At 53.7% G+C, this 26,230-nt stretch overlaps 2 protein-coding genes and 1 pseudogene across 4 annotated transcripts; 2 read left to right on the forward strand and 1 right to left on the reverse strand.

Annotated features, from left to right (window-relative positions):
• Positions 1–1,145: 1,145 nt before the first annotated feature.
• LOC118660538 (natural cytotoxicity triggering receptor 2-like) lies at positions 1,146–15,060 on the forward strand. Of its 3 annotated transcripts, none has more exons than XM_036318087.1 (4): positions 1,146–1,385; positions 13,034–13,363; positions 14,404–14,598; positions 14,923–15,060. In XM_036318087.1, exons 1-4 carry the CDS (start codon positions 1,328–1,330, stop codon positions 14,967–14,969), a joined length of 630 nt encoding a protein of 209 aa, XP_036173980.1. In that variant the 5' UTR covers positions 1,146–1,327; the 3' UTR covers positions 14,970–15,060. The 3 variants fall into 3 exon arrangements, with proteins under 3 accessions (XP_036173980.1, XP_036173978.1, XP_036173979.1); XM_036318085.1 differs by lacking the exons at positions 13,034–13,363; positions 14,404–14,598; positions 14,923–15,060 and adding exons at positions 1,597–1,929; positions 2,970–3,164; positions 3,506–3,642 and having other exon boundaries at positions 1,159–1,385; XM_036318086.1 differs by lacking the exon at positions 1,146–1,385 and adding an exon at positions 12,543–12,839.
• LOC118660537 lies at positions 10,970–12,366 on the reverse strand (annotated as a pseudogene).
• Positions 15,061–22,219: 7,159 nt separating the features above from the next.
• TREML4 (triggering receptor expressed on myeloid cells like 4) lies at positions 22,220–24,214 on the forward strand. The gene is made up of 3 exons (XM_036318431.1): positions 22,220–22,280; positions 22,466–22,813; positions 24,168–24,214. Exons 1-3 carry the CDS (start codon positions 22,220–22,222, stop codon positions 24,212–24,214), a joined length of 456 nt encoding a protein of 151 aa, XP_036174324.1.
• Positions 24,215–26,230: the final 2,016 nt, after the last annotated feature.

Here is a 26,230-nt window from a genome sequence, read left to right on the forward strand (position 1 = left end):
TGCACACCCTGGGTCAGGCAGTCGGTGGGGGTTCAGCCACCCACCCTCCTCCTGCAGGGCTGATGGACTCACCCCACTGCTGGGAGCAGGGAGGGTGGGAGGCCCTCCCCAGGTGACCCCTCCCAGGGCAGCCCACCCCCCTGAATGGGAAGCAGGGAACCAAGGTCCTGAGGGGTAGCCTGTCCTCACAGGGTGGCCAGAGTTTCCTGGTGGCCGAGAGCTGCTCCCGCCCCTGCCTGGTCCCAGCACTGTGCCCCCTCCCTCCCCCCAGGCCAGTCTCTGCCTCGGGAGTCTGCCCTGCCAGCCCAACTGGCCACACTGGGCATGTGCAGGGCTCTCTGAGCTGGTTGTCTGTCTAGTGACTATTAGCAGCCGTGACAATGTTTTCCTGAGGCTCCTCTAATGACAGACTCTTTTCTTTAATATTTTAATTTTTATTTTTCAGGTCCAGTTTGCATTCCGTGTGATTTTGTGTTGCTTTCAGGTGTACAGCATAGAGGGGGACAGTCACATACTTTACAAAGTGGTCCCCCAGCATGTCAGTGCCCCCTGGCACCACACCCAGTGACTGCAATATTGTTGGCGAGGTGCCCTGTTCGTCACAGGGATGCAAAGTACAAATTATTTTCTAAAAGCGCTTGGTTAGTATGGTCTTCCAGCAAAGGCTTAAGGAGTGGTGATAGTGGAGGCTGGGAGCTGGGGACACAGAGGGCAGAGACCCCCTTTCTGCCACCTCCTGCCCTCCTCCTGCACCCATCTCCTGCCCCCTCCCCCTCAAGGTCTGCTCTGCTCTCCCACTCTTGCCAGGGACCCTCCCTACACCTGGAAATGACTCCCCACCTCCTCCTGCCCCTCCAGTCCCCACAGGACACCCCAATTCCCAGCAGGTCTGGACAGGAGGCCTCTAAGCACTGGGCCCTCCAGAGGGTCCCCTGCCTCCATCATTCACCTTCAGCCCTGCTTTTCTTGGTGGTGAGGAGAATGGTGAGGTGGGGAAGGAAGTGGTGGGACAGAGAGTACTAGGGAGGAGGAATGGCTTCTTATTTCACCATAGTTTCCTCTGGTCTTTTCACCCATTTCCCCATGCCTGCCTAGGGGAGGGAACTGCTGGCAGGATGGCCCAGAGAGCCCCCAGCCAGGCCCAGAGGCAGCGGGGCAGGGGAGGGTCCTGCATAGCCCAGGCCTCCCCTCCCCCCTGCCCCCTCCCCCCTGCAGTCTTTGCCTTCCTCAGCTCTTCTTCCCAGACAGGCTGGGCAGCTGCTGACCCCGCCAGCTCTGGCACCCTCTCCTCAGAACAGCCGCTGCCACCCAGCACAGACAGAGGGCCATGGCCTGGGAGGCCGCGCACCTGCTGCCCCTTGTCCTGTTGCTGCTCCTGGCCTCAGGTGAGGGCAGAGGCAAGGGGAAGAGGAGGAGGGATAGATGCTAGTGAGATGGTGTGAGCCTTTGGAGAGGCTGGGTGAGGCCGGGGTTGGCCTGGGGCGGGGGTGGGGGGTGGGGGGGCACTGAGTGTAGCAGAGAGGACTTCCTGAGGAGGGGGCCCCTCTCAGCTCTGAGGCAGGCAGGGGGCCACCTTACCTGAGGGTTTATTCTCAGGTTCCTGGGAACAGCAGCCAGAGCCACTGATGAAGAAACTGGAAGGAGAGGAAGCCTCCATAATGTGCAGTTATCCACTCCAGAATAGTTCAAAGACAAAAACCTGGTGCAGATTAAGATCAGCAACAAATTGTACCATATTAGTCACCCATCCCAGGCTCGGCCAGGAGCCTGGAAACCCACGATACATCATCAGGGATAACCCCCGACAGGGGTACTTCACCATCACCATGACTGCGCTGGCAGAGAAGGACTCGGGCTTGTATTCGTGTGGATTCTATGACTCTTCCCGGGTCAACATTCTCAGAACCATCCGTCTGGCGGTCTCTCAGGGTGAGTCCTTCATTCTGTGGGTGCTTCTCAGGGTCCCTGAACCACAGGAAGCTGATGCTGGAAAGGACCTAATCAGGTCCCCCAGCCCCTGTGGCTGAGCCCCGGGCCCCTTCCCGAGGTCGCCTCTGGTTACAGGCAGAACCAGCACCAGAACTCAGACTGACGGCTCTGGTGGCTTCTCCCTTCCCCAGCGCACACACTTCTCTGAACACTTGTTGTTGCTCATAGGGCTCCCCACTGACACGTACCCAACACGAAGCTGCCTCAGGCTTGGGCAAGCCTGGCTTATGGGTCCATTCCGGGCACCCCTCTCCCTGACCCTAACTCCCACCTTCTCTCCAAGGGCTGTGCTTGAGGCGGGTCACAGGTGACTGTGAGGGCTCAGGGAATGCGGACAGGCAGGGGGAACACACAGTGAGCAGACGTGGGATTTGGGGTGAGGCTGGGAGCTGCAGGGGCCGAGGGCTCAGGGGGCCTGGGTACCACCTACACCCGCCCCTGATACATGAGTGATCATCAGCCTTAGCATGGGAAGCTTGAGGCTCCTCTTAACCCTGGGCCCCTCCCCCATATGCCTCCTGAAAACTTCAGAGGTGCACAGCCCCCCTACATTTCCCCGTGATGGTCAAGGGTTAAACAGAACCTTCGAGACCCCCGCCTGGCTGCCGAGCCTGCCCCGCTCGCTGTTCGGTCAGCTGGGGGCCTGGCACACACAGATCAGCTACCCGGTCATTCTCGGCCCCGGCCTGGGCTCATTGCCCACTGCATGTCGGGCACGGGGCTATGCCCTGGAAGGGGAATGGGAACCCTGAGACATATAAATAAAAGGTTATGATGCAGGGTGGTGGGTGGCATAATGGAGGGCTGTTGGATGGAGGCCCAGAGGAGGGAGGGGGCCAGGTTGCTGGTGAGGCCAGGAGTATGGACTTGCCTGCAGGACTCCCCAGAGGAGGTGACACCACAGGCCAGCGGGGGTGGGGGGCAGTTGGGGTCAAGCAGGCGGGCAATGATGGTAGTTGGGGTCTATTTCTCTTCTGAAGCCCTCACACAAGCCTCGAATGTTACTGCACAAGTCCCATCACCCATCCACGGAGGAAAGGAGCTGAGCCTGCCGCCTGCCCTGGCTCTTTCCGAGCCGCAGGTGATGGCTATTGTTCTGACTTGCGGATTCGTCCTGAACAAGGGCCTGGTGTTCTCAGTCCTGTTGGTCCTTCTCCGGAAAGCCAGGGCCTCAGGTGAGTGGGGGCCGAGGCCGGGCTTGGAGTAGAAATGAATGAGGGGACCCAGATGGTAGCTGCAGACAAGAGCTCAGAGGGGCCATATCCCAGGGGTTCCCCAGAGTTTACCCCCTGACTTTGCCCACTTCTTTGCCCAGGAGGCTGGCCCAGCCCCAGGAACCCTGTGAATGGCACTGGGATGGGCTCACCAGGACAGGAAGACTTGGGGGTGGGAGCAGTCAGCATGGTTTTGGCTGCTCTGCAATCCAGTCTTTTCTTCAGAGGAGGGAGGGAGGCTGAAGCTGGGACTGGCATGGATGGATCACTTGCCAATACTGTCTGTTTCTCTCACTCCCCAGGCGAGCCAAACCCAGGGGAGCAGCAAAGTCACCCTTCCAGGAGCTGACGGACATGCCTTCCTCCCTAGCAAACATCACATCCTCTCTCTGTTCCCCAAACGAACAAACAAATAAACTGATCTCTCAGGGAAGAAAAAGGCTTCAGAAACTCCTTTTGTGAGGTCTCTGCCCAGCCCAGGGGTGGGCAAACTTTTTGACTCGAGGGCCACAATGGGTTCTTAAACTGGACTGGAGGGCCGGAACAAAAGCATGGATGGAGTGTTTGTGTGAACTAATATAAATTCAAAGTAAACATCATTACATAAAAGGGTACGGTCTTCTTTTTCAATAGTTTTATTCATTTCAAATGTGCTGGATCTGGCTCGCAGGCCGTATTTTGCCCACGGCTGGCCCAGCCCCTTTCTTATTGAGAGAAACGTACTGAGCTGAAAGTGTGGGGAGCTTTGAGGAAGGAGACCCACTGAACTAATCAGAGGCCCAAGAAAATGGCAAACTATCTTTTATCTACACTAATAAAAGAGAAACATGGTAATTAGTGTCACTCCACTACCCTTCCCATTGGCTAATCAGCAAGATATGCAAATTAACTGACACCCAAGATGGCGGCCGGCAGCCAGGTAGCTTGAAACTAACATGAGGCTTGCTTGCCTCAGTGACAGAGGCAACCAACGTTCCCCGTCTGCGACTGCAGGCCTCTGAGCCTGCAGTTTAAGAAACTATGTAACAAATACCGCCGGACTTCAGCCAGCGGGATCACAACATTGTAAGCAAAGGCCAGAAACCTACTTTCAGCAGCGGAGGCCTAAGAGCTGGAGCCAAGCCTCAAGCTAAAGCTGGCTCAGAATAAAAAAAAAAAAAAAAGGAAAAAAGGAGCGGTTGGGAGCTTCAGTCACCCCCAGGCTGAAAACAGCCCTCAGCCCCTCACCCAGACTGGCCAGGCACCCCAGTGGGGACCCCCGCCCTGAAGGGTGTGTGACCAGCTGCAAACAGCCATCATCCCCTCACCTAGGCTGGCCAGGCACCCCAGTGGGGACCCCCACCCTGATCCAGGACAACCTTCAGGGCAAACCAGCTGGCCCGCACCCATGCACCAGGCCTCTATCCTATATAGTAAAAGGGTAATATACCTCCCAGCACTGGGATCAGCGGAGCCGCGAGGCCTCCCGGCACTGGGATCAGCGTGACAGTGGGCAGCACCCAAACCCCCTGATCGGCCCTGCTCTGTGTGTGACAGGGTGCGGCACCCCGACCCCCCCCCTCCCACCCCCACACAGGCCCTGCTCTGTGTGTGACGGGGTAGAGCCATAACCTCCCCATCGGCCCTGCCCTGAGTGTGAGAGTGGCGGCGCCCCAACCCCCTGATCGGCCCTGCTCTGTGGGTGATAGAGGTCGGCGCCACAAACCCCCCCCACCGCCCCCCCTCACGGGCCCTGCTCTGTGTGTGAGGGGGTAGAGCCATAACCTCCCCATCAGCCCTGCTCTGTGTGTGACAGGGGTGGTGCCCCAACCCACTGATCCGCCCTGCTCTGTGTGTGACAGGGGGGAGCTCCCCAACCCCCTGATGGGCCCTGTTCTGTGTATGACAGGGTACGGAGCCCCAACGCCCCTGATGGGCCCTGCTGTGTGCATGAGAGGGGGCAGCGCCCCAAACCCCTGATTGGCCCTGCTCTGTGTGTGACAGGGGGCAGTGCCCCAACCCCCTGATAGGCCCTGCTCTGTGCGTGACAGAGGGTGGGGCCGCAACCTCCCCATCGACCCTGCCTTGAGTGTGACAGGGGGCGGTGCCCCAACCCCCCATTCGGCCCTACCCTGAGCGTGACTGAGGGTGGCATCGCAACCTCCCAATCTGCCCTGCTCTGTGCATGACAGGGGGCGGCGCCCCAACTCCCCAATCGGCCCTGCTCTGAGCCCGACCAGGGGCTGCACCTAGGGATTGGGCCTGCCCTCTACCACCCGGGAGCAGGCCTAAGCCAGCAGGTCGTTATCTCCCGAGGGGTCCCAGACTGCAAGAGGGCACAGGCCGGGCTGAGGGACCCCCCCTCCCTCCGAGTGCACAAATTTTTGTGCACCGGGCCTCTAGTAAAAAAATAAAAGCATAATATGCTAATTAGACAGGACAGCCTTACAACCTTCTGGACGTCATTCCGGACATCCTTCTGGGTGAAGCCATGGCAGCAGGGGCCGAGGCAGAGGCAGTTAGGGGTGATCAGGCAGGCAGGCAAATGGTTAGGTGCAATCAAATCAGGCAGGCAGGCAGAGTGGTTAGGGGTGATCAGGCAGGCAGACAGGCAGGCAAGCGGTTAGGAGCCAGTGGTCCCGAATTGTGAGAGAGATGTCCCGGATGGCGAGAGGGTGCTGGCCAGGCTGAACGACTCCCCCTCACCCCCCACCCCCCACCCCGTGCACGAATTTCATGCACCAGGTCTCTAGGCTTTTATGATAAGTAAATACAACAACTGGGACTCAAAGAATCATCCAAATGAACCTGTGCTTGTTCCCGTGCTGCTGTTCAGACCCGCTCTGCTGGGGCGTCTCTGGCCCTCCAGTGAAGCCTCTGGTAAACCCACCACTCTCATGGGCATTTTAAATACATTTTATTTTTAAATTAAATTTATTGTGGCGACATTGGTTAATAAAATTATATAGGTTTCATTTTCTGGGTCATTTAAAAAAATTGACTATTTTTTAGAGCAGTTTTAGGTTCCCAGCAAAATTAAAGACACAGTACAGTGCCCATATGTCCCTGTCCCCACAGGTGCACGGCCTCCCCGCTATCAGCATCCTAGTCCCTGCCCACAGTCACCCATGGACGCACTTCACCGTTCGTCTGGTTTTATGGAATTTATTTTTGTCCACCTCCATCCCCCAGCTGCACTTCCTACCCGATGCCCCATCGGTATCCTCTTAATATAGTTAATGCATATGTCCTTTCACTCTACTTCCCATACATGTATTTACATTTGTGCGGGTCCTTGAAAACACATAGAAGTGATTCATGTGCTTTATTTTATATGAATTTCCGTCTGACCTTCAGGGAATGACTCTCAAAGCCACACTTTTCCATTAAAAAATGTGCACTCCCATGGAAAAGTGTATCATCTCTAGCACATTCTTCCTGGTTCTTTGATTCTGATTCAATGACAACTATTTTATAACCAGAGGCCCAGTGCATGAAATTCATGCACAGGAGGCAAGGGGTCCCTCAGCCCGACCTGCTCCTCTCTCACTCCGGGACCCCATGGGGGATGTCCGGCCTCAACCGGTAGTCAGACATCCCTCTTGCAGTCCAGGACTTGCATGCACCTGTGATCATACTTTTCATACATGTGAAAGGCATCCTGCTTTTGTATGGGCCGCTACATTTTTTAGCCCTGATTATAAAAAGCAGTACATAACATGATCCTTCTGAGGCAGTAGTGCCATTTTCCCCATCTTATGGGTGGAAAACTGGAGCAGAGAGAAGTTAAGTAATTGGCTTTGTCACACAGTTATAAGTGTCAGAATCAGGGCTGGGCACAAAATGTGCAAGCCAGAGTCCATGCATGTCATCACTGCATCATCCTGTTTCTTCAGTGTTAGAGTAGCCTTGCCAGGTTTTAATTTTTAAATCTAAGAGACAGTTCCCAATATATAGGGTAGGGTCCCTAGGCCTGGTCAGCAATCAGGGCAATCTGTGGGGCGACCAATGAGTGGCGTGATAGGGAGGCCCCCCACTGGCACCCACCCAGGCTGGTGGCCTGGTCTGTCCACAGGCCAGCCCAGCTCCCTGATTGCTGCCGCAGGTGACCTCCCTCTCAGGGCAGTGCGCTTCATTGCAACCAGTCATTCTGCCGGTTGTTCCACTGTTCGGTTGATTTGCATATTAGAATTTTATTATATAGGATTCTGCAAATCATAGTTAATTGATAGACATACAAATTCTGTGTTTCTTCCTCTGTTGTGGGAGGGATGAAAACCCCACACTGGTGAGTCTCCCCATGCAATTCATGTCAACATTTCTTTACTCCATATAAGAAGTTTTCATGTGTATTCTTAAGAAGGCTAAATGCTCAGCTGAACAGCTGAGGGGAGCGGGGCGGGGTGGACAGCTGCCCTCTCCCCACCAGAACCCTCTGCTCCTCTCCAGCTTCCCCATGAACATGGGGAAGAAAGTCACAGAGGCAGTGGGGTATCAGAGGCCCCCCTGGAGGAGGAGAAAGTGACTAAGAGCTGGGGGTCCCAGAGGCATCAGCAGCAGGGGCCCCAGAGCTGTCCAGCCCGGCCCTGCGGCCATGTACCCTCCGACCGACCTCCCATGTGCCCTGGCCAGGCTGCTGGTCCCTCAAGTCCTGAGTGTCAGCAGAGCCGACCCTCTCACCGCAGCCTCCTGCTGGCCAGCCCCTCTCCTGGGACAGGTGTGATGGGCAGCTGAGAGCCCCCCTCAGCAGCAGGACCAGTCTGACCCCAGACTGGGGTGCAGAGGCTGAAGTCAGGACTGTCTCCCCAATCCCACCTGGCCTCCAGGTCTGAGCTTTTGGAGGGAACTTAAAGCCCTTCAGAGTCCCCTAAAGGGGGGCACAGCTCAGCAAGTAGGATTGCCACACCCCTCACCCCCCTCCCTGCGTGTCCTCCCCTATGGTGAGAGGAGCCACCATGACACAGGGAGACAGATCAGGGCTCCCACAGTCCAGGACTGCCTGGTGAGGGTGGGTGGGTCCAATGGGGTGAATGTAGTTCAGGAGCCAGGCCCAGTAGCCTGCCATGTCTGCCTGCCGCACAGGCTCCTGGCTCTGACCTGGCCCCTCCTGCAGGGAAGTCTGGACAATCAGGGCTGCATTTGTCCCCTGAAGAGGGGTCTGCAGCCTGGACTGGCTGGAGAACGCATGATTTGGCATCTCTACTCGGCCCTGGGACAGGGACCTCCCAGGCGGGAGAGCAAAGGTCATGGTCAGGAGACCGACACAGCCAGGGCCTTAGTGGGGCCACTCCAAGATGGATATGGGGAGAGAAGGGGGACTGGGGGAATCCTATGGGACCATAGGGAGGAGGCACCTCTTCCCTGTGTCCAGGAGAGGGCGCCAGAGGGGAGACTCAACTTGAACTGGCTGGCCTGGTGCTCACACACACACACACACACACACACACACACACACTGACATCTGTCCTCCCCATCAGGAAGGTGTGGCTACCACCTGCTATGCAACTTGCAGGGAATTTAACTCTTCTGGGAAAAATGGGTCCCCAGCAGCTCCCCTCCATGGACCCTGACAGCAGCCAGACTGCCCTGTCTCCTTGGAGGGCAGGCTGTCCCGGGGAGAGCGGTGCACAGGGCTCAGGATCGGGACCAGGGACCTGGGCTGCCACCTGTCCCGTGTGACCCTGTGCAGGTCACTAACCCTCCCGGACCTCAGGTTTCCTCTCCTGGGAAAGGGGACACTCATTCCTACCTCAAGACTTTTCAGAATAAAACGAAACAACACAGACTTTATGCGACTGAGCACGTGCGTTGTGGTTGCTGGCCCTCAAGTTCTTTTCAAGTTATAACACTGTGTGTCATATTCTATGTTTTCAAAGCCTGCTGGACCCCACTTCTATGTTTTTTTCTCGATAGTAAAGGGAAAGGGAGGGCGGAAGGGGACATGGTACCCAGGTGGCGGCCGTAGGACCCAGGCAGAGGCCAGGGTGTGCCCTAGAGTCAGACAGGGTGGCCACAGTCCCTGCTTGCCCACGATCAGGGCTCCTTGGCCAGGCAGACCAATGCACACTGCCCATCCATAGAGCCTGCTCCCACATGACCCCGTGGCAAGGAAGGACCCAGCACCTAGAGGAGGTCACACCTGGCCCCAGCTCCCCGGCTGCCTGGGTCCTGGTGGCCTCGTTGGAGCTCTAGGCTCTGGAACATCCTCCCCCAGGTCTCAGCATCTACTTCCGTTTTCCTCTCCCTCCCTTGTCCCCGAGCTCCATGGAACCAGTCCCAGCAGATCCAGGGCTGGGGTGTAGGCAGGGCTGTGTGTCAGGCAGCCCAAAGCCATGGCTGCCTCAGGCGGTGAGAACCGAGTTTCCTGAGCAAGGGGCTGAGACAGGGTAACCTGCCGGGGGTGACCTGTGGTGGCCAGAGGAAGGATGGACACGGAGTCCCCGGCACCCCAGGACGTTCGGATGATTGAACTGAGGAGAAGGCAGGTGGGTTTGCTACTTTCCACTGTGAGGTCAGCAGGAAGGCGAGGCTCCCAGCTCTTGCAAATGCTGCACACCCTGGGTCAGGCAGTCGGTGGGGGTTCAGCCACCCACCCTCCTCCTGCAGGGCTGATGGACTCACCCCACTGCTGGGAGCAGGGAAGGTGGGAGGCCCTCCCCAGGTGACCCCTCCCAGGGGAGCCCACCCCCCCTGAATTTGAAGCAGGGAACCAAGGTCCTGAGGGGTAGCCTGTCCTCACAGGGTGGCCAGTGCTTCCTGGTGGCTGAGGGCTGCTCCAGCCCTTGCCTGGTCCCAGCACTGTGCCCTCTCCCTCACCCCAGGCCAGTCTCTGCCTCGGGAGTCTGCCCTGCCAGCCCAGCTGTCCACAGTGCACACGTGCAGGGCTCTCTGAACTGGTTGTCTGTCTAGTGACTATAAGCAGCCATGACAATGTTTTCATGTAGTTCGTCTAATAACAGACTCTTTTCTTTAATATTTTAATTTTTATTTTTCAGTTCCAGTTTGCATTCCGTGTGATTTTGTGTTGCTTTCAGGTGTACAGCATAGAGGGGGACAGTCACATACTTTACAAAGTGGTCCCCCAGCATGTCAGTGCCCCCTGGCACCACACCCAGTGACTGCAATATTATTGGCGAGGTGCCCTGTTCGTCACAGGAATGCAAAGTACAAATTATTTTCTAAAAGCGCTTGGTTAGTATGGTCTTCCAGCAAAGGCTTAAGGAGTGGTGATAGTGGAGGCTGGGAGCTGGGGACACAGAGGGTAGAAATGCCCTTTCTGCCCCCTCATCCCCTCCTCCCGCACCCATCTCTTGCCCCCTCCAGGTCTGCTTTGCTCCCCCACCCTTGCCAGGGACCTACCCTGCACCTCCTCCCCTGGAAATGACTCCCCACCTCCTCCTGCCCTCCAGTCCCCACAGGACACCCCAATTCCCAGCAGCCTGGGCAGGAGGCCTCTGAGCACTGGGGCCTCCAGAGGGTCCCCTGCATCTGTCACTCACCCTCAGCCCTGCTTTTCTGTTCTTTTCTTTCTTTTTTTTTGGCAGGGGTGGGGGGGGGGTAGCACAGGCCCAGTGTAGTTTAAGCTGGGTGGAGTGGGATGATCAGACAACTGGCATGGAACCCTTGGGGGACTGGCAGTCTTGGTGTTATGGGCCCAGGCAGGGGGCAAGGCACGGCTATTTGGCAAGGAGAGGTGAGCTGTGGAATCCCACTGCCCAAGGACGTGCTCTGGGAGGCCAGCTGACATGCATGCAGCATGGGTTCATTCAGGCAGCTTGAACCATGAGGCTAGGCATCGGCGAAGGTTGAGGGCTCAGGCAGTTTCCAAAGGCTTGTGGTTCACCTGGGAGATGCTGACGCCCGTGAGTCTCTCCACGCTCTCCGGCAGGCGGCTCAGGATGTCCAGTACTTTCCCCGTCACTTTGGCCGCTCCCACGGCCCCACTTCCACTCGACACCAGTGTGATCTTTTTGGTCGAGGTCAAGGGTCCACTGATCTCCTCTGCCACCTGGGGCAGCTTCTCCAGCAGCATGTCCAGCTGAGCAGCCTCCTGGTACAGCTGGAACGCTCTGCCTTCTTGGCCATCTGTTTGGCCTCAGCCTGGGCTCAGGCCCCAATGGCGAAGGCGTCGGTCGCCCCCCCTCCCCCCGCATCCTCACAGACTCTGCTTCGGCCTCCGCCTGCATGATCTGCTGGGACTTCTCAGCCTCCACTAGGTGCTCCAGCTGGTAGCGCTGGGCTTCCGGCTTCTGCACTCGGATCCCCAGCTCCTTCTACTGGTGGGCAATCTCCTGCTCCTGCACTGCCACCTGCTGGGCCCGCTCCACCACCTGCACCTGCACCTGCACCCGCTGCTCCTTGATCTGCTGCTTCGTTTTGGCCACCTGAAGCTGGTAGGCCAGGTCGGCCTGCGCACTGCGCGTGTTGACCTCAGTATCATAGGTGGCCTTCTTCAGCTCATAGTCCCTCTGGGCCTTGGCCATCTCGATCTCACCCAGGCACTGAGCAGACACTTTCTCCTGCTTGGCTTTGGCCTCCCGGATCCCAGCATCTCGCTTGGCCTCCGCTTCTCCAATCCGAGAATCTTTTTGGACTTGAGTGGTTGGAGCCTTCCCCAAGGAGTGCAAGTAGTCCTGGTCATCATGAATGTCCTTCAGGGTGTAGCTGACCACACTGCTGCCCATGTTCACCAGGTCTGAGGAGGCCACTTTGAAAACCTGCTCTGAGAACTTCTGCCGGTCCTTATAGATTTCCTCCAGTCATGTGGGCCATGATGGCTCTCTGGTGGCCCTCCAGCGTCTCCAGGGCGATGTGGGTGATCTCAGCCTCCATCTTCCCCAGGAACATCTGGCAGGCGGCCGCCAGCATCTCTTTGTTCTGCCCCTGTATTTTCACCCGGGTGATGCCGGTGACGGAGATGGGGACCCCATGGTGCGTGTAAACCTTTTCACTCTTGACATTGAGAGTCAATGTGTTGAGAGAGATCCTCTGGATCTGCTGGATGCAGGGCAGGACAAAGACACGGCCGCCGGCCACCATGACCGGGGGAGGGGGGGGCAGCGGGGGGGAGGGGGGAGGGGCTCCAGCAGAAACCGGAGACCACCATGGCCTCCTTGGGGCCGCAGGTGAAGAACATGGCTCCGAGGGAGCTGGGAGCCGAGCCACGGCCACTGCGCACCACCTTCCTGCAAACCCACCCCATGGCCTTCACCTGCTTGCACCCTCAGCCCTGCTTTTCTTGGTGGCGAGGAGAAAGGTGAGGCGGGGAAGGAAGTGGTGGGACAGAGAGTTCTAGGGAGGAGGAATGGCTTCTTATTTCACCATAGTTTCCTCTGGGGCTTTCACCCATTTCCCCACGCCCGCCCCGGGGAGGGAGCAGCGGGCAGGCTTGGCTCAGAGAGCCCCCAGCCAGGCCCAGAGGCAGCGGGACAGGGGCGGGTCCTGCATAGGCCCAGGCCTCCCTCCTCTCTGCCCCCTCCCCACCTGCAGTCTTTGCCTTCCTCAGCTCTTCACCCAGACAGGCTGGGCTGCTGCTGACCCCGCCAGCTCTGGCACCCTCTCCTCAGGGCAGCGCAGCCACCCAGCTCAGACAGAGGGCCATGGCCTGGGAGGCCCCGCACCTGCTGCCCCTTGTCCTGCTGCTGCTCCTGGCCTCAGGTGAGGGCAGAGGCAAGGGGAAGAGGAGGAGGGATGGATGCAGTGAGGTGGCCTGAGGGGCGTGGGGAGGAGGGGCGAGGCAGGGGGGACAGGCGGGGGGCACTGAGTGGAGCAGAGAGGACTTCCTGAGGAGGGGGCCCCTCTCAGGTCTGCAGCAGGCTGTGGGGCTCCCTGACCTGGGGATTTATTCTCAGGCTCCTGGGAACAGCAGCCACTGCTGCTGCGGAAACTGGAAGGGGAAGAAGTCTTCTTAAGGTGCGATTATCCAGGCCAGCGAGGATTGAAGACAAAAACCTGGTGCAGAGCAAGATCAGCAGGAACTTGTACCCCATTAGTCACCAGTCCCAGGACCCTGGCTGAGCCTCGAGACGCGAGATTTGTCATCAGGGATTACCCCCAACATGGGTACTTCACCGTCACCATGACTGCGCTGGCAGAGAAAGACTCGGGCTTGTATTCGTGTGGATTCTATGAATCTCCCCGGGTCGACATTCTCAGAACCATCCGTCTGGCGGTCTCTCGGGGTGAGTCCTTCCCTCTGTGGGTGCTTCTCAGGGTCCCTGAGCCACAGGAAGCTGATGCTGGAAAGGACCTAATCAGGTCCCCCAGCCCCGTGGCTGAACCCCGGGCCCCTTCCAGAGGTCGCCTCTGGTTACAGGCAGAACCAGCGCCAGAACTCAGACTGCTGGCTGCGGTGGCTTCTCCCTTCTTCAGCGCACACACTTCTCTGAACACTTGTTGCTTCTCACAGGGCTCCCTGCTGACTCCTACCCATCACCGTGCTGCCTCAGGCTTGGGCAAGCCTGGCTTAAGGGTCCATTCCGGGCACCCCTCCCCCTGACCCTAATCCCATCTTCTCTCCAAGGGCTGTGCTTGAGGCGGGTCACAGGTCACTGTGAGGGCTCAGAGAATGCGGACAGGCAGGGGGCACACACAGTTAGCAGACGTGGGATTCGGGGTGAGGCTGGGAGCTGCAGGGGCCGAGGGCTCAGAGGGCCTAGGTCCCAAACTGCACCCGCCCCTGATACTTGAGTGATCTTCAGCCTCAGCGTGGGAAGCTTGAGGCTCGTCCTAACCCTGGGCCCCTCCCCCATATGCCTCCTGAAAGCTTCAGAGGTGCAAAGTCGCCCTACATTTCCCCGTGATGGTCAAGGGTTAAACAGTACCTTCGAAGACCCCCGCCCGGCTGCCGAGCCTGCCCAGCTGTTCGGTCAGCTGGGGGTCTGGCGCACACACATCAGCTGCTCAGTCATTCTCTTGCCCAAGCCTGGGCTCATTGCCCACTGCATGTCCGGCACGTGGCTAGGCCCTGGAGGGGAATAGGAACCCTGAGACATATAAATAAAAGGCTATGATGCAGGGTGTGGGTGGCGTAATGGAGGCCTGTTGGATGGAAGCCCGGAGGAGGGAGGGGCCAGGTTGCTGGTGAGGCCAGGAGTATGGACTTGCCTGCAGGACTCCCCAGAGAAGGTGACACTACAGGCCGGCGGGGGTGGGAGAGGGGTGCAGGTGGGGTTGAGCAGGCATGCAAGGAGGGTAGTTGGCGTCTATTTCTCTTCTGAAGCCCTCACACAAGCCTCGAATGTTACTGCACAAGTCCCATCAACCAGCCACGGAGGAAAGGAGCTGAGCCTGCCGCCTGCCCTGGCCCTTTCGGAGCCGCAGGTGATGGCTATTGTTCTGACTTGCGGATTCGTCCTGAACAAGGGCCTGGTGTTCTCAGTCCTGTTTGTCCTTCTGCGGAAAGCCAGGGCCTCAGGTGAGTGGGGGCAGAGGCCGGGCTTGGGGTGGAAATGAGTGAGGGGACCCAGATGGTAGCTGTAGACAAGAGCTCAGAGGTTCCCCAGAGTTTACCCCCTGACTTTGCCCACTTCTTTGCCCAGGAGGCAGGCCCAGCCCCGGGAACCCTGTGAATGGCGCTGGGCTGGGCTCACCAGGAGAGGGAGACCTGGGGGTGGGAGCGGCCAGCATGGTTTTGGCTGCTCTGCAATCCAGTCTTTTCTTCAGAGGAGGAGGGAGGCTGAAGCCGGGACTGGCATGGATGGATCACGTGAAAATGCTGTCTATTTCTCTCACTCCCCAGGCGAGCCAAACCCAGGGGAGCAGCAAAGTCACCCTTCCAGGAGCTGATGGACATGCCTTCCTCCCCTAGCAAACATCACATCCTCTCTCTGTTCCCCAAACGAACAAACAAATAAACTGATCTCTCAGGGAAGAAAAAGGCTTCAGTAACTTCTTTTGTGAGGTCTCTGCCCAGCCCAGGGGTGGGCAAACTTTTTGACTCGAGGGCCACAATGGGTTCTTAAACTGGACCGGAGGGCCGGAACAAAAGCATGGATGGAGTGTTTGTGTGAACTAATATAAATTCAAAGTAAACATCATCACATAAAAGGGTACGGTCTTTTTTTTCCATAGTTTTGTTCATTTCAAAAGGGTTGGATCTGGCTCGCGGGCCCTAGTTTGCTCACGGCTGGCCCAGCCCCTTTCTTATTGAGAGAAACGTACTGAGCTGAAAGTGTGGGGAGCTTTGAGGAAGGAGACCCACTGAACTAATCAGAGGCCCAAGAAAATGGCAAACTATCTTTTATAAAAAAATAAAAGCATAATATGCTAATTAGACCGGACAGCCTTACAACCTTCTGGACGTCATTCCGGACATCCTTCTGGACGAAGCCATGGCAGCAGGGTCCGAGGCAGAGGCAGTTAGGGGTGATCAGGCAGGCAGGCAATTGGTTAGGTGCAATCAGACAGTCAGGCAGAGTGGTTAGGGGGATCAGGCAGGCAAGTGGTTAGAAGCCAGCGGTCCTGATTGTGAGAGAGGGTACAGGCCAGGCTGAATGACTCCCCCCCAAACCCCGCTCCTCCACCACAACCCCATGCACGAATGTCATGCACTGGGTCTCTAGGCTTTTATAAAAATTAAATAAAACAACTGGGACACAACGAGTCATCCAAATGAACCTGTGCTTGTTCCCTTGCTGCTGTTCAGACCTGCTCTGCTGGAGCGTCTCTGGCCCTCCAGTGAAGCCCCTGGCAAACCCATCACTCTCATGGTCATTTTAAATACATTTTATTTTTAAATTAAATTTATTGTGGTGACTTTGGTTAATAAAATTATATAGATTTCATTTTCTGGGTCATTTAAAAAAATTGACTATTTTTTAGAGCAGTTTTATGTTCCCAGCAAAATTAAAGACACAGTACAGTGCCCATATAGCCCTTTCCACACATGTGCACAGCCTCCCCGCTATCAACATCCTAGTCCACGCACACAGTCACCCATGGACGTATGTCACCGTTTGTCTGGTTTTACAGAATTTATTTTTTTCCACCTCCATCCCCCAGCTGCACTTCCTACCCGATGCCCCATCGGTATCCTCTTAATATATTTAATGCATATGTCCTTTCACTCTACTTTCCATACATGTATTTACATTTGTGCGGGTCCTTGAAAACACATAGAAGTGTTTCATGTGCTTTATTTTATACGCGTTTCTCAGCTTCTGGGAATGACTCTCAAAGCCACACTTTCCCATAAAAATGTGCACTAACATAGAAAACTGCATCGTCTCTAGCACATTTTTCCTGGTTCTTTGATTTTGATTCAATGACAAGTATTTTATAACCAGAGGCCCAGTGCATGAAATTCATGCACAGGAGGCAAGGGGTCCCTCAGCCCAACCTGCTCCTCTATCAATCTGGGACCCCATGGGGGATGTCGGGCCTAAACCGGCAGTCGGACATCCCTCTTGCAATCCAGGATGCTGCATGCACCAGCGACCATACTTTTCATACAGGTGAAAGGCATCTTGCTGTTGTATGGGCAGCAAAATTTTTTGCCCTGATTATAAAAAGCAGTACATAACATGATCCTTCTGAGGCAGTAGCGCCATTTTCCCCATCTTATGGGTGGAAATATTGAAGCAGAGATAAGTTAAGTAATTGGCTTTGTCACACAGTTATAAGTGTCAGAATCAGGGCTGACCACAGAATGTGCAAGCCAGAGTCCATGTGTGTCATCACTGCATCATCCTGTTTTTTCAGTGTTAGAGTAGCCTTGCCAGGTTTGAATTTTTAAATCTAAGAGACAATTCCCAATATAGAGGGTAGGGTCCCTAGGCCTGGTCAGCAATCAGGGCCATCTGTGGGGCGACCAGTGGGAAGGGTAATCAGGGGGCCCCACTGGCACCCACCTTGGCTTTTGGCCTGGTACCGCCCACTGGCTGTCCCCACCCCCTGATTGCTGCTGTAGGTCACCTTCTCCTGGGGGGGGGGGGCGGTCAGTGTGCATCATAGCCACCAGTCCTCCTGGCTGTCATTCCACCATTCAGTCGACTTGCATATGAGGGTTTTATTATATAGGATTCTGTGAATGATAGGTTATTGATAGACATGCAAATTCTGTGTTTCTTCCTCTGTTGTGGGAGGGATGAAAACCCCACACTGGTGAGTCTCCCCATGCAATTCATGTCAACATTTCTTTACTCCATATAAGAAGTTTTCATCGGTATTCTAAGAAGCTAAATTTATAACAAGGAACTGAAAGCTGTGCTAGCCCACCAGCTGTGTTGAAACAACAAGCTAGAAAGCAGTGCCCTCAGACAGAACTTCCTGGGATGATGGAAATGTCCTGCGTTGTCCTGTCCAACACAGCAGCCACCCGCCACAAGAGGCCGTGAGCATCTGGCACGTGGCCAGTGCGACCGAGGACCTGAATCTTTCTCAGGGAATTTAATAGACTCTAATGTAAATAGGCACGTGCTTAATGGCTAACCTATCAGATGACGCAGCTCTAGATGGCTGAGGTGAACTTTCACAAAACCCCGCCCTCTCAGAGGGCGCAGATTTCTGTGTTGTGGTTGTGAATGTCAACACTGCATCTTTGTCCATTGTCTAAAGTACAATATTCAAAACATGATTTGCTTCAGATTGGGAAGGACACTTTAAAAACATCCCAGAACATAAGTCATAAAGGGAACATGGATGGGCTTACCTACATTGTCTAATGCTGGCTTCCCAAATATCAGAAACAGAGCTTTCTCCTAGCAACAGGTTGTGTTGGGAAGCCAGCGTTCAACAGTCCTATTTTGAATATTGTCCTTTAGCCAATGTGCAGAGATATATATTCTCATGCATTATCTGGTCAGCTGGCAAAGCTTTCAGTTCCTGTTATAAACTTAGATTCTCAACGCCGATGAAAAGTTTTTAGAGCACATGGTACTTTTACACCTGGGTAGTTTGAATTATAGTTCCCATTTAATTTAAGCAGGTTTTCCTCTTAAAGAGAGAATCACACTTCTGATTTTTAAATATTCCTTTCTCAAAGAAAGGGCCCATGCCCGGCCAGTGTGGTTCAGTGGTCAACCTATGAACCTGGATGTCACCGTTTCATTCCTGGTCAAGGTACATGCACGGTTTGCGGGCTTGATCCCCAGTAGGAGGCGTGCAGGAGGCAGCCGATCAATGATTCTCTCTCATCATCGATGTCTCTCTCTCTCTCTTTCCCTTCTTCTCTGAAATCAATAAAAATATATTTAAAAAAAAAAGAAGAAAAAAGAAAGGAAGAAAGGGCTCAGTTATTTTGGTGCCTCAGTCCTTTTGCCTTTTTTCTGGAGTCTCCTCTGCTGCCGCCTTGACCTTGGGCCTGGGCGAGGGCAAGTTCGGCCCACAGGGATGGATGATGGGGACACGGAGGGAGCTGGGGTGGCTGGGAGCTGCTCCGCGGTGGACAAAGCCTGGAGGTGTGTTGAAGGCAGAATTCAAATGCTCACCTCAGCTATGACATCTCTGTGAGACCCGGACGAGGCCCCGGTCTTCAATGCAGCTCAGCCTCCACAAGGAGAAACGCTAGAGCTGGAGATGCCCTCTGGGCCCCCGCCCCATCAGACCAAGGAGCACGTGCAGACAGCGCCCCGGGTGGAGGGTAGACAAGGCAGGGCTCACACCCTATAGGGTAGACAAGGAGGGGCTCACACCCTGAATGAGACAGCCAGCCCGGCTCTCACAGTCTATCCGGAGAGGAACAGCGTGTCCACAGTAGGGCAGTGACAAAACAGCGCCAGATCAGGGCCTGAGAGTGCAGCCAGGCGCTGCGCACCCATGACGGGGCGGTGGTGGGGGCTGTGCCGGGGAAGGTGGAGCGGGGGTGGCTGCACACTCCAGTCCTCTGCACCAGCTTCTAGAGGAGCCCCCTTGTGGCTCCACACAGTGAGACTCGCTGGGGAGCGGGCCCTGGAGGCATTTCAGGGGCTGGGGAAGGGACACGCTCCAGCACAGTCTGAGGCGGAACCACAGTGGCAGACAGGGGTGGAGCCATGTGGGGACTCACTGGGTGGGTACAGATGGACGGGTCTGACTCAGGCCGGGGCCTCTGATGGGACCAAGACGTCCCGGTAGGTCAGGGTAGCGGAGCACTCGCCTGAGCTCCATGGCCAGGACACAGGGTCACCGACAGGCAGCAGCTGCAGACCCCTCCCCATTCCCCCTCTAACACGGCAGCGTCCTGGTGCCTAGTGACAGCTTGGGCTCCAGACCTTCTGGTCACTGGCCTCAGAAACTCCGGCTCTCTACCTCCTCCCTCCTCCCTGGGGCTCCCAGGGCCCAGGTGCAGGGCAGGACCAGGGCAGGGAGGTTCAGGGACAGACGGGGTCCTGAGCAGAGAGGAGTGTCCGTTCATTTAGGGATGTGAAGCAATCCCTCCCGAACAGGACGCTCTGAAGACTGATCACGCGGAAGGAGAGCGAGGTTCCAACCAGCTGGGAAGCCAGCGGCTGAATCCCACACCCGCCGGGATACCCCTGTAGTCTGTGCGCAGCGCAGCCAGCGGGCCTTCGCTAACAAGGCACTTACACGGCTGCAATCAGGTTCTTTTATTGTTTTGTTTTTAATCTTCACCCTAGGATATTTTTTTTCATTGATTTCTAGAGGGAGTGGAAGAGAGGGAGGGGCGGGGGGAGATAGAGAGAGGGAAACACCGGTTGCCTCCTGCATGCGCAGACCAGGGCTGGGGAACCTGTAACCGAGGTATGGGCCTTTGACCGGGAATTGAACCTGTGACCCTTAGGTAGGCAGGCCGATGCTCCAACCAGTGAGCCTAACTGGCCAGGGCTGCGATCAGTATTCTTTATGCCCAACCAAACTATGTTCTTAAACATTACTTTCCTTTTTGTTGTTAGTTATTGAGTATTTACAAACAGGTTTTGTACAAATAGTCTGTCTACATTTTTTAAAATTTTAGAATAGGTTTAGATTTCAGAAAAGTAACGAGGTTCTTAAAGGGAGTTTCCAGATACCCAGTTTCCACTCTTAGTAATATCTTACATGAACATGGCATATTGTCACAATCAATCAATCAATCAATCATGACATATACCTCGTTCAGATTTCCTTAACTTTTACCTAAGGTCCTTTTTTTGTCCCAGAATCCCATCCAGGATACCTGGTGACATTTGGTCATCATCTCTCTTTAGGGGGCTCTTGGCTATACCAGTTTCTCAGAATTTCCTATTTACTTATTTATTTATTTATTTATTTTAATTTCAGAGAGAGGAAGGGAGAGGGATAGAAACATCAATGATAACAGAGAATCATTGATCAGCTGCCTCCTGCACGCCCCCTACTGGGGGTCGAGCCCACAACCCATGCATGTGCCCTGACCAGGAATCAGACCTTGACCCTCTGGTTCCTGGTTTGATGCTCAGCCACCGAGCCACACCAGCTGGGCGAATTTCCTTATTTTTGATGACTTTGATAGTTCTGAGGAGTACTGGTCAGGTATTTTGTAATGCACCTCATTTGAGAGTTGTTTGATTTTTTTTCTCTTAGGCTTAGGGGTTTGGGAGAGGAAGATCAAAGAATAAAGTGCCATTCTCATCACATCCTAGCAAGGGTAGATGCTATCAACACAATAATCACTGTTGATCTTACCCTTGATCACCAGGCTGAACTGGTGCCAGGTTTTTCCACAGTAAGCTACTCTTACCCCACTTCCATTCCGTGTTCTTTGGAGGGAAGTCACTAAGGACAGCCCATACTTAAGGGATGGGGAGTTATGCTGCCCCTCTTTAAGGACCGAGTGTCAACATAAATTATTGGGATTCTTTTGCATGGGAGATTTGTCTATTCTCCCCACTTATTTATTCAATCATTTACTTATATTAGTACAAACTCATGGGTATTTATTTTATATTTTAGGTTATAATTCAAAGCCACTTTATTTTGTTGTTCAGGCTGTTCCAACTTTGGCCATTTCCCCCCCTCCGTATATTTTTACACACACATTATTATTATTATCTTTTAAGAAATGGCTGTGTATTTTTTATTTTTTAAAAATATATTTTATTGATTTTTTACAGAGAGGAAGGGAGAGGGATAGAGAGTTAGAAACATCTATGAGAGCGAAACATCGATCAGCTGCCTCCTGTACACCTCCTACTGGGGATGTGCCCGTAACAAAGCTACATGCCCTTGACTGGAATCGAACCTGGGACCCTTCAGTCCGCAGGCCGACGCTCTATCCACTGAGCCAAACCAGTTAGGGTTACACACACATCATTAAAACAAAAAGATGTTTCCTCTTTTCCCCCACTCACAAATGCCTTTAATCAACACCAATTGATTGAGCACCATTAGGGAGTGAGAGCTGAAGATATGGACTTGACGTTGAGCCCCCTTCCCTGCCTTCTCCTCCCACAACCCAACTGACCCACTGCCTCCTGCCCTCCCCTCTGAGAATCCCCATTCAGGGTTCCCTTTCCTCCCTCCCACCTCCCCTGGACCCCACCTTTCCCAGGGACCATCTTTACAGTCCCTGGAATTGAAACTCTGCTCTCCCCAACCTCCTAGAGTAAAACCACATTACTGACCTACCTTGCCTGGGAGGGGGGGCCCTGTGTACCGTGGGTACCAGAGGGATTCATGACTGCGGTCAGGCACCAAGGGCCCCCAACCGTTCATAGGCTGCACAGAGAGACAGAAAAGAGGAACAGTTTCTCTTGCACCATGGTTTCTTCTTGGACATTCGCAGAGGTTCCACCAGCAACAACGAAGGAGTGTGATAGGTGGACGGCGTGGAGCGATAAAGATGGGGAGAAGTTAGGCAAAAGGAAGCAACTGAGCCAGAGCTGAGGTCTCCAGGTCAGCGACAGACCCTCAGCTGGTGGCCCCCTGACCCAGGCCTGGCTGCTCCTCCCTCCCCTCGCCCACAGAGCCTGCCTCTCGGGCCAACCACTTCCCCAGTCAAGGTGTTGGGCTTTCTCAATTCTCCCATTTCAGAGACGCTGGGACACTGGGGCAGAATTAGGTCCAGCGTCTGGTTCCCTCGCCCCAGAGGCCTCCCCTTTGCTTCTGTCCGCCACCGTCAGAAACAGGTTGGGGGTGGCATGGCCTGGGGAGCCCCATGCCTCCTTCTGCCACCTGTCCTGCTGGTGTTCCTGGCCTCAGGTGAGATGCAGGAAGTAAGGGAGAGAGCGGGGACAGGGAGCAGGGTGGCTCTGTGACCAGGGGGCTGGCTTTGGGGACCATTTTCTGGGTGTGGGCATCAGACATTGGTCCTTCTCTCCTTCCACACCCTGTGACGGGGGTGGCTGGGTCCAGCCAGGGCCCTGACGTGAGGGCTTGTTCTCCAGGTTCCCAGGGACAGCAAGTTGTGCCTGAGGAGCTCCGTGACATGGCAGGGCAGACACTCTCGGTGCGATGCCAGTACTCTCCCACGGGAGGATCCTACAGGCAGAAAACCTGGTGTCGGCAGATATCTCCAAATCGCTGTACCAGGTTAGTCACCAGCTCTGAGCCCCGAACAGCAGTAACTCAGGATTCTCGCTACACGATCTGGGATGTGCCAGATGCTGGTTTCTTCAACATCAGCACAGCTCAGCTGACCGAGAGGGACTCCGGCTTCTACTGGTGTGGACCCTACAACTCGTCTGAAAACACCATCGCAGTTCTCAGAAACATCAGCCTGCTGGTGTCTCCAGGTAAGCTCCTTTCTTGAGGAAATGGCCCCTCCCTCCCAGGGCCTGGGCCAAACACCACTCCAGATGTCCAAGAGGGTTGAGCCCCCTGTCTCCGGAGAAGGGCTGTCGCCTTTGTTCCTTTCTGCCCATTCCGGCTCCCGCTGGTGGGAAGAGATGCTTAGTACTTACTGGCCAGGAGTCTCTCTATGACTCTCTTTTTCTTACACACACACCCCCACACCTCTGGTGTACAGACCTTAGTCACAAGTCACCCCTGGCCTAAGGAACCCCGAGGGACTATCTCTGGGTCGTCTACTTCCTCTCACAGCGTTGGGACCAGACCCCATTCTGTCTTCTGGCCTCTGGAAAGTCATTGCCTACTTTCTTTCCTTTGTAGCCCCGACCCCTTCTCCAGTGGGGACCACCACCTGGCCCTTGGAAAGGACAGGTAGGTCAAAGTCTCAGCGCAAGGAGAGGACAAGGGTGGCCAGTAGCCTGGGAAGCTCAGACTCAGGGAAGGGGGCACCATGGAGGCCTGCTGCTGGGGGCTGAGCCCCTGGGCCGGGGCTGGTGGAAACTGGATTCAGGGCTTAAGACCCAGGGAGGAAAATGTGCCCCATGTGATCTGACCAGGAAGACAGCCGTGGATGGGTGGGGTGTCCCAAGAGGCAAGTCTATCCTAAAAGACCCTGTACCTGCATGTCCCAGCTCCTCCCCTTGCTTACCACCAGCTCAGGGAGAAACTCCTCTCTTTGGGCCAGTGCCAGCCTGGCTTCAGTTGGTTGTAATGATCCTGAGCCCCAGTTACCCCTGGCCTACCGGGCCCCAAGGTTCTGTCTCCTCTATACGTCCTGCCAAGGGTTTGGAGGTTAATCCCATGCTGTATTCTGGTCTCCTGAGCAGCCATTGTTTTTTCTTATGTCCTTCTCAGTTCTGATCACTTCTCCAGGGGGGACCTCTGGCCCACCTTCCCTCAATGGATCTGAGCTCAGGTAGGTCAGGAGTCTCACCAGGAGGGAGGGTCCTGAAGGGACGGCCAGGTAGCTCATGCAGCCTCAGAATCATGAAGCGGAAACCCAAGATTCTTCCAAGATGATTGAGGCCCAGGGTGCTGCAGAGAAGCCCCAGGGACTCAGATACAAAGCTGGGGAGAGAGAAATGGGGAGGACGATACAGGTCATGAACTTTGGAGGAACTATAGAAAGGGTAGCCATGGATTTCTGGAATGAGACCAAATGGAACCAAAACACTGTGGGAGCTGGAGGCTGTGTCGGTGTGTGTTGAATGGTGGGCATGTCTGGGGCAAACAGTGGCTGGAGCCATAGCAAGAAACAGGTGAGAGGACACTTTTGATTTCTGCTCTTGACTCTTGCAGTCATGCACCTTGAGACTGTCATGGCCTCTCCTTCGCCACAGAAATAGGCTGCAGCAGCCCAGGTCACAGGTGCGCCAGGGGGCCAGGAGGCGCAGCAAAAGCAGTGGAGCACTGATGGAAATAGATGGCCAACTGCCCATGGATATTTGCTCCCTAATTCCTTTCTTCTCCAAACTCCAAGCCAGGTGGATTATAATAAGTACTGATAAGAGGCACACCTCAATAAGAAAATAGATCCATCATAAACATATGTACCTACATGTATGGCCATAAAATATACCAAGCCGCACTCTCAGAACTGCAAGGAAAAGTAAATAATTGTAGTTGGAGAGTCACATCCCTCTCAAAAGAGTATGTAGATCAATGATGCAAAAAATAAACAGGGACTGAAGTTCTAAACCAGAAGATTAATAAATTTCAGGTATCATACATATTTATATAACACTTACAAATGTTATATTTATTATAACATATATTTATAATCTATACTAATAAAAGGATAATATGCTAATTAGACCAGACATCTTCTGGACATCCATCTGGACATCCATCCGGACGTCCTTCCGGACAAAGCCACAGTGCCAGGGGCAGAGGCAGTTAGGGCCAATCAGGCCGGCAGGGGAGGGCAGTTAGGGGGATGAGGCGGACAGGCAAAGAGGTTAGTGGCGATCAGGCAGGCAGACAAGGTGAGCAGTTAGGAGCCAGCGGTCCCGGATTGCGAGAGGTCCAAGATTAGAGAGGGTGCGGGCCGGGCTAAGGGGGCCCCCCCCCCCCGCACGAATTTCATGCACTGGGCCTCTAGTATATAATAAACTATATCTTAAAATAAATACTATTTTCAAATATAGAAAATATCTACTTAAATGTTTAAAATGTTTTCAACTTATAAATGTATCATGAGTATTTAATAAAATACATTATTTATAAATATACATGTGTACACACATATACAAAACACTCTGTAAATAAAAACAAATAACATACATTCTTTAATACACAGAGACCATTTACAAAAGTAGACCTTGTATGAGGAGATAAAGAAGCTTGAATAAATTCCAAAGAATTAATATGATACGGAATAAATTCTCCAAACATAATGCAATAAAATTGAGAATGTATAGAACTGAAGCTAAAATAGCATGTTTTGAAACAAAATAATAGTTATTGATATATTATATATAAATAATTAAGTATATAATAATATATCATGATAGTATAAACATTACATATAAAAAAATTATGAGGCAGAGCTAATATTTAGAGGGAAAATTAACAACTTTAAATACATTTGTCAGAAACATAAAAGGATATAAATAAATGAGCTAAGCACTTAACTTAAGAAGATGGAAAGTGAGCAACAGAACAAGCCTGAAGAAATAGAAGAGAGAGAAATAATAATGGTGAGGACCTAAAATCAACTAAAGCAGCAGTTCTCAACCTGTGGGTCATGACCCCTTTGGGGTCGAAAGACCCTTTCACAGGGGTCCCCTAATACATCTTGCATATCAGATATTTACATTACAATTCATAACAGTAACAAAATTACAGTTATGAAGTAGCAATGAAAATAATTTTATGGTTGGGGGTCACCACAACATGAGGAACTGTATTTAAGGGCCGCGGCATTAGGAAGGTGGAGAACTACTGAAAGGGATTTAAAACGTGGAGATGAAGAAAACTTACAACTTGTTCTTTGAAAAGTTTAATAAGATAGGCCTACTTCTGACAAGATTGATGAACATAAATAAAACATCAAATTGAAGAAAAAGAAGAAAATAGCCACACATTCTACAAAGATTTTTAAATAAATCAATCCTGAATAAATACTCTTTGAAATCCCAGGAGTGGACAAATTCTAAAACAATAGGAAATGCCGGTCGACTGGGCCCTTAGCATATTAGGCTTTTATTATATAAGATTACAAGCCAGTAAGTCATGTACATATGGCATGAAGTTTCATTTTACACAGTATCTCTTAAGGAAAATAGTGAGATCATCAACATGCAATTAAATAATAAGTGTGGCATCCAAGTCATATGTTCTGGGTACGTAACAAACATTTC

This window comes from Myotis myotis, unplaced genomic scaffold, assembly GCF_014108235.1.
Source record: "Myotis myotis isolate mMyoMyo1 unplaced genomic scaffold, mMyoMyo1.p scaffold_m19_p_7, whole genome shotgun sequence".
Classification (NCBI taxonomy): domain Eukaryota; kingdom Metazoa; phylum Chordata; class Mammalia; order Chiroptera; family Vespertilionidae; genus Myotis; species Myotis myotis.

Excerpts from the sequence above, each read along its gene's own strand:
- LOC118660538 (XM_036318085.1), top strand. The coding sequence starts at position 1,328 with ATGGCCTGGGAGGCCGCGCACCTGCTGCCCCTTGTCCTGTTGCTGCTC. Across the intron at positions 1,386-1,596 it reads GTTGCTGCTCCTGGCCTCAG|GTTCCTGGGAACAGCAGCCA; the intron begins GTGAGGGCAGAG and ends GTTTATTCTCAG. Across the intron at positions 3,165-3,505 it reads CCGGAAAGCCAGGGCCTCAG|GCGAGCCAAACCCAGGGGAG; the intron begins GTGAGTGGGGGC and ends CTCACTCCCCAG.
- TREML4 (XM_036318431.1), top strand. The coding sequence starts at position 22,220 with ATGGCCTGGGGAGCCCCATGCCTCCTTCTGCCACCTGTCCTGCTGGTG. Across the intron at positions 22,281-22,465 it reads GCTGGTGTTCCTGGCCTCAG|GTTCCCAGGGACAGCAAGTT; the intron begins GTGAGATGCAGG and ends CTTGTTCTCCAG. Across the intron at positions 22,814-24,167 it reads CAGCCTGCTGGTGTCTCCAG|TCATGCACCTTGAGACTGTC; the intron begins GTAAGCTCCTTT and ends TGACTCTTGCAG.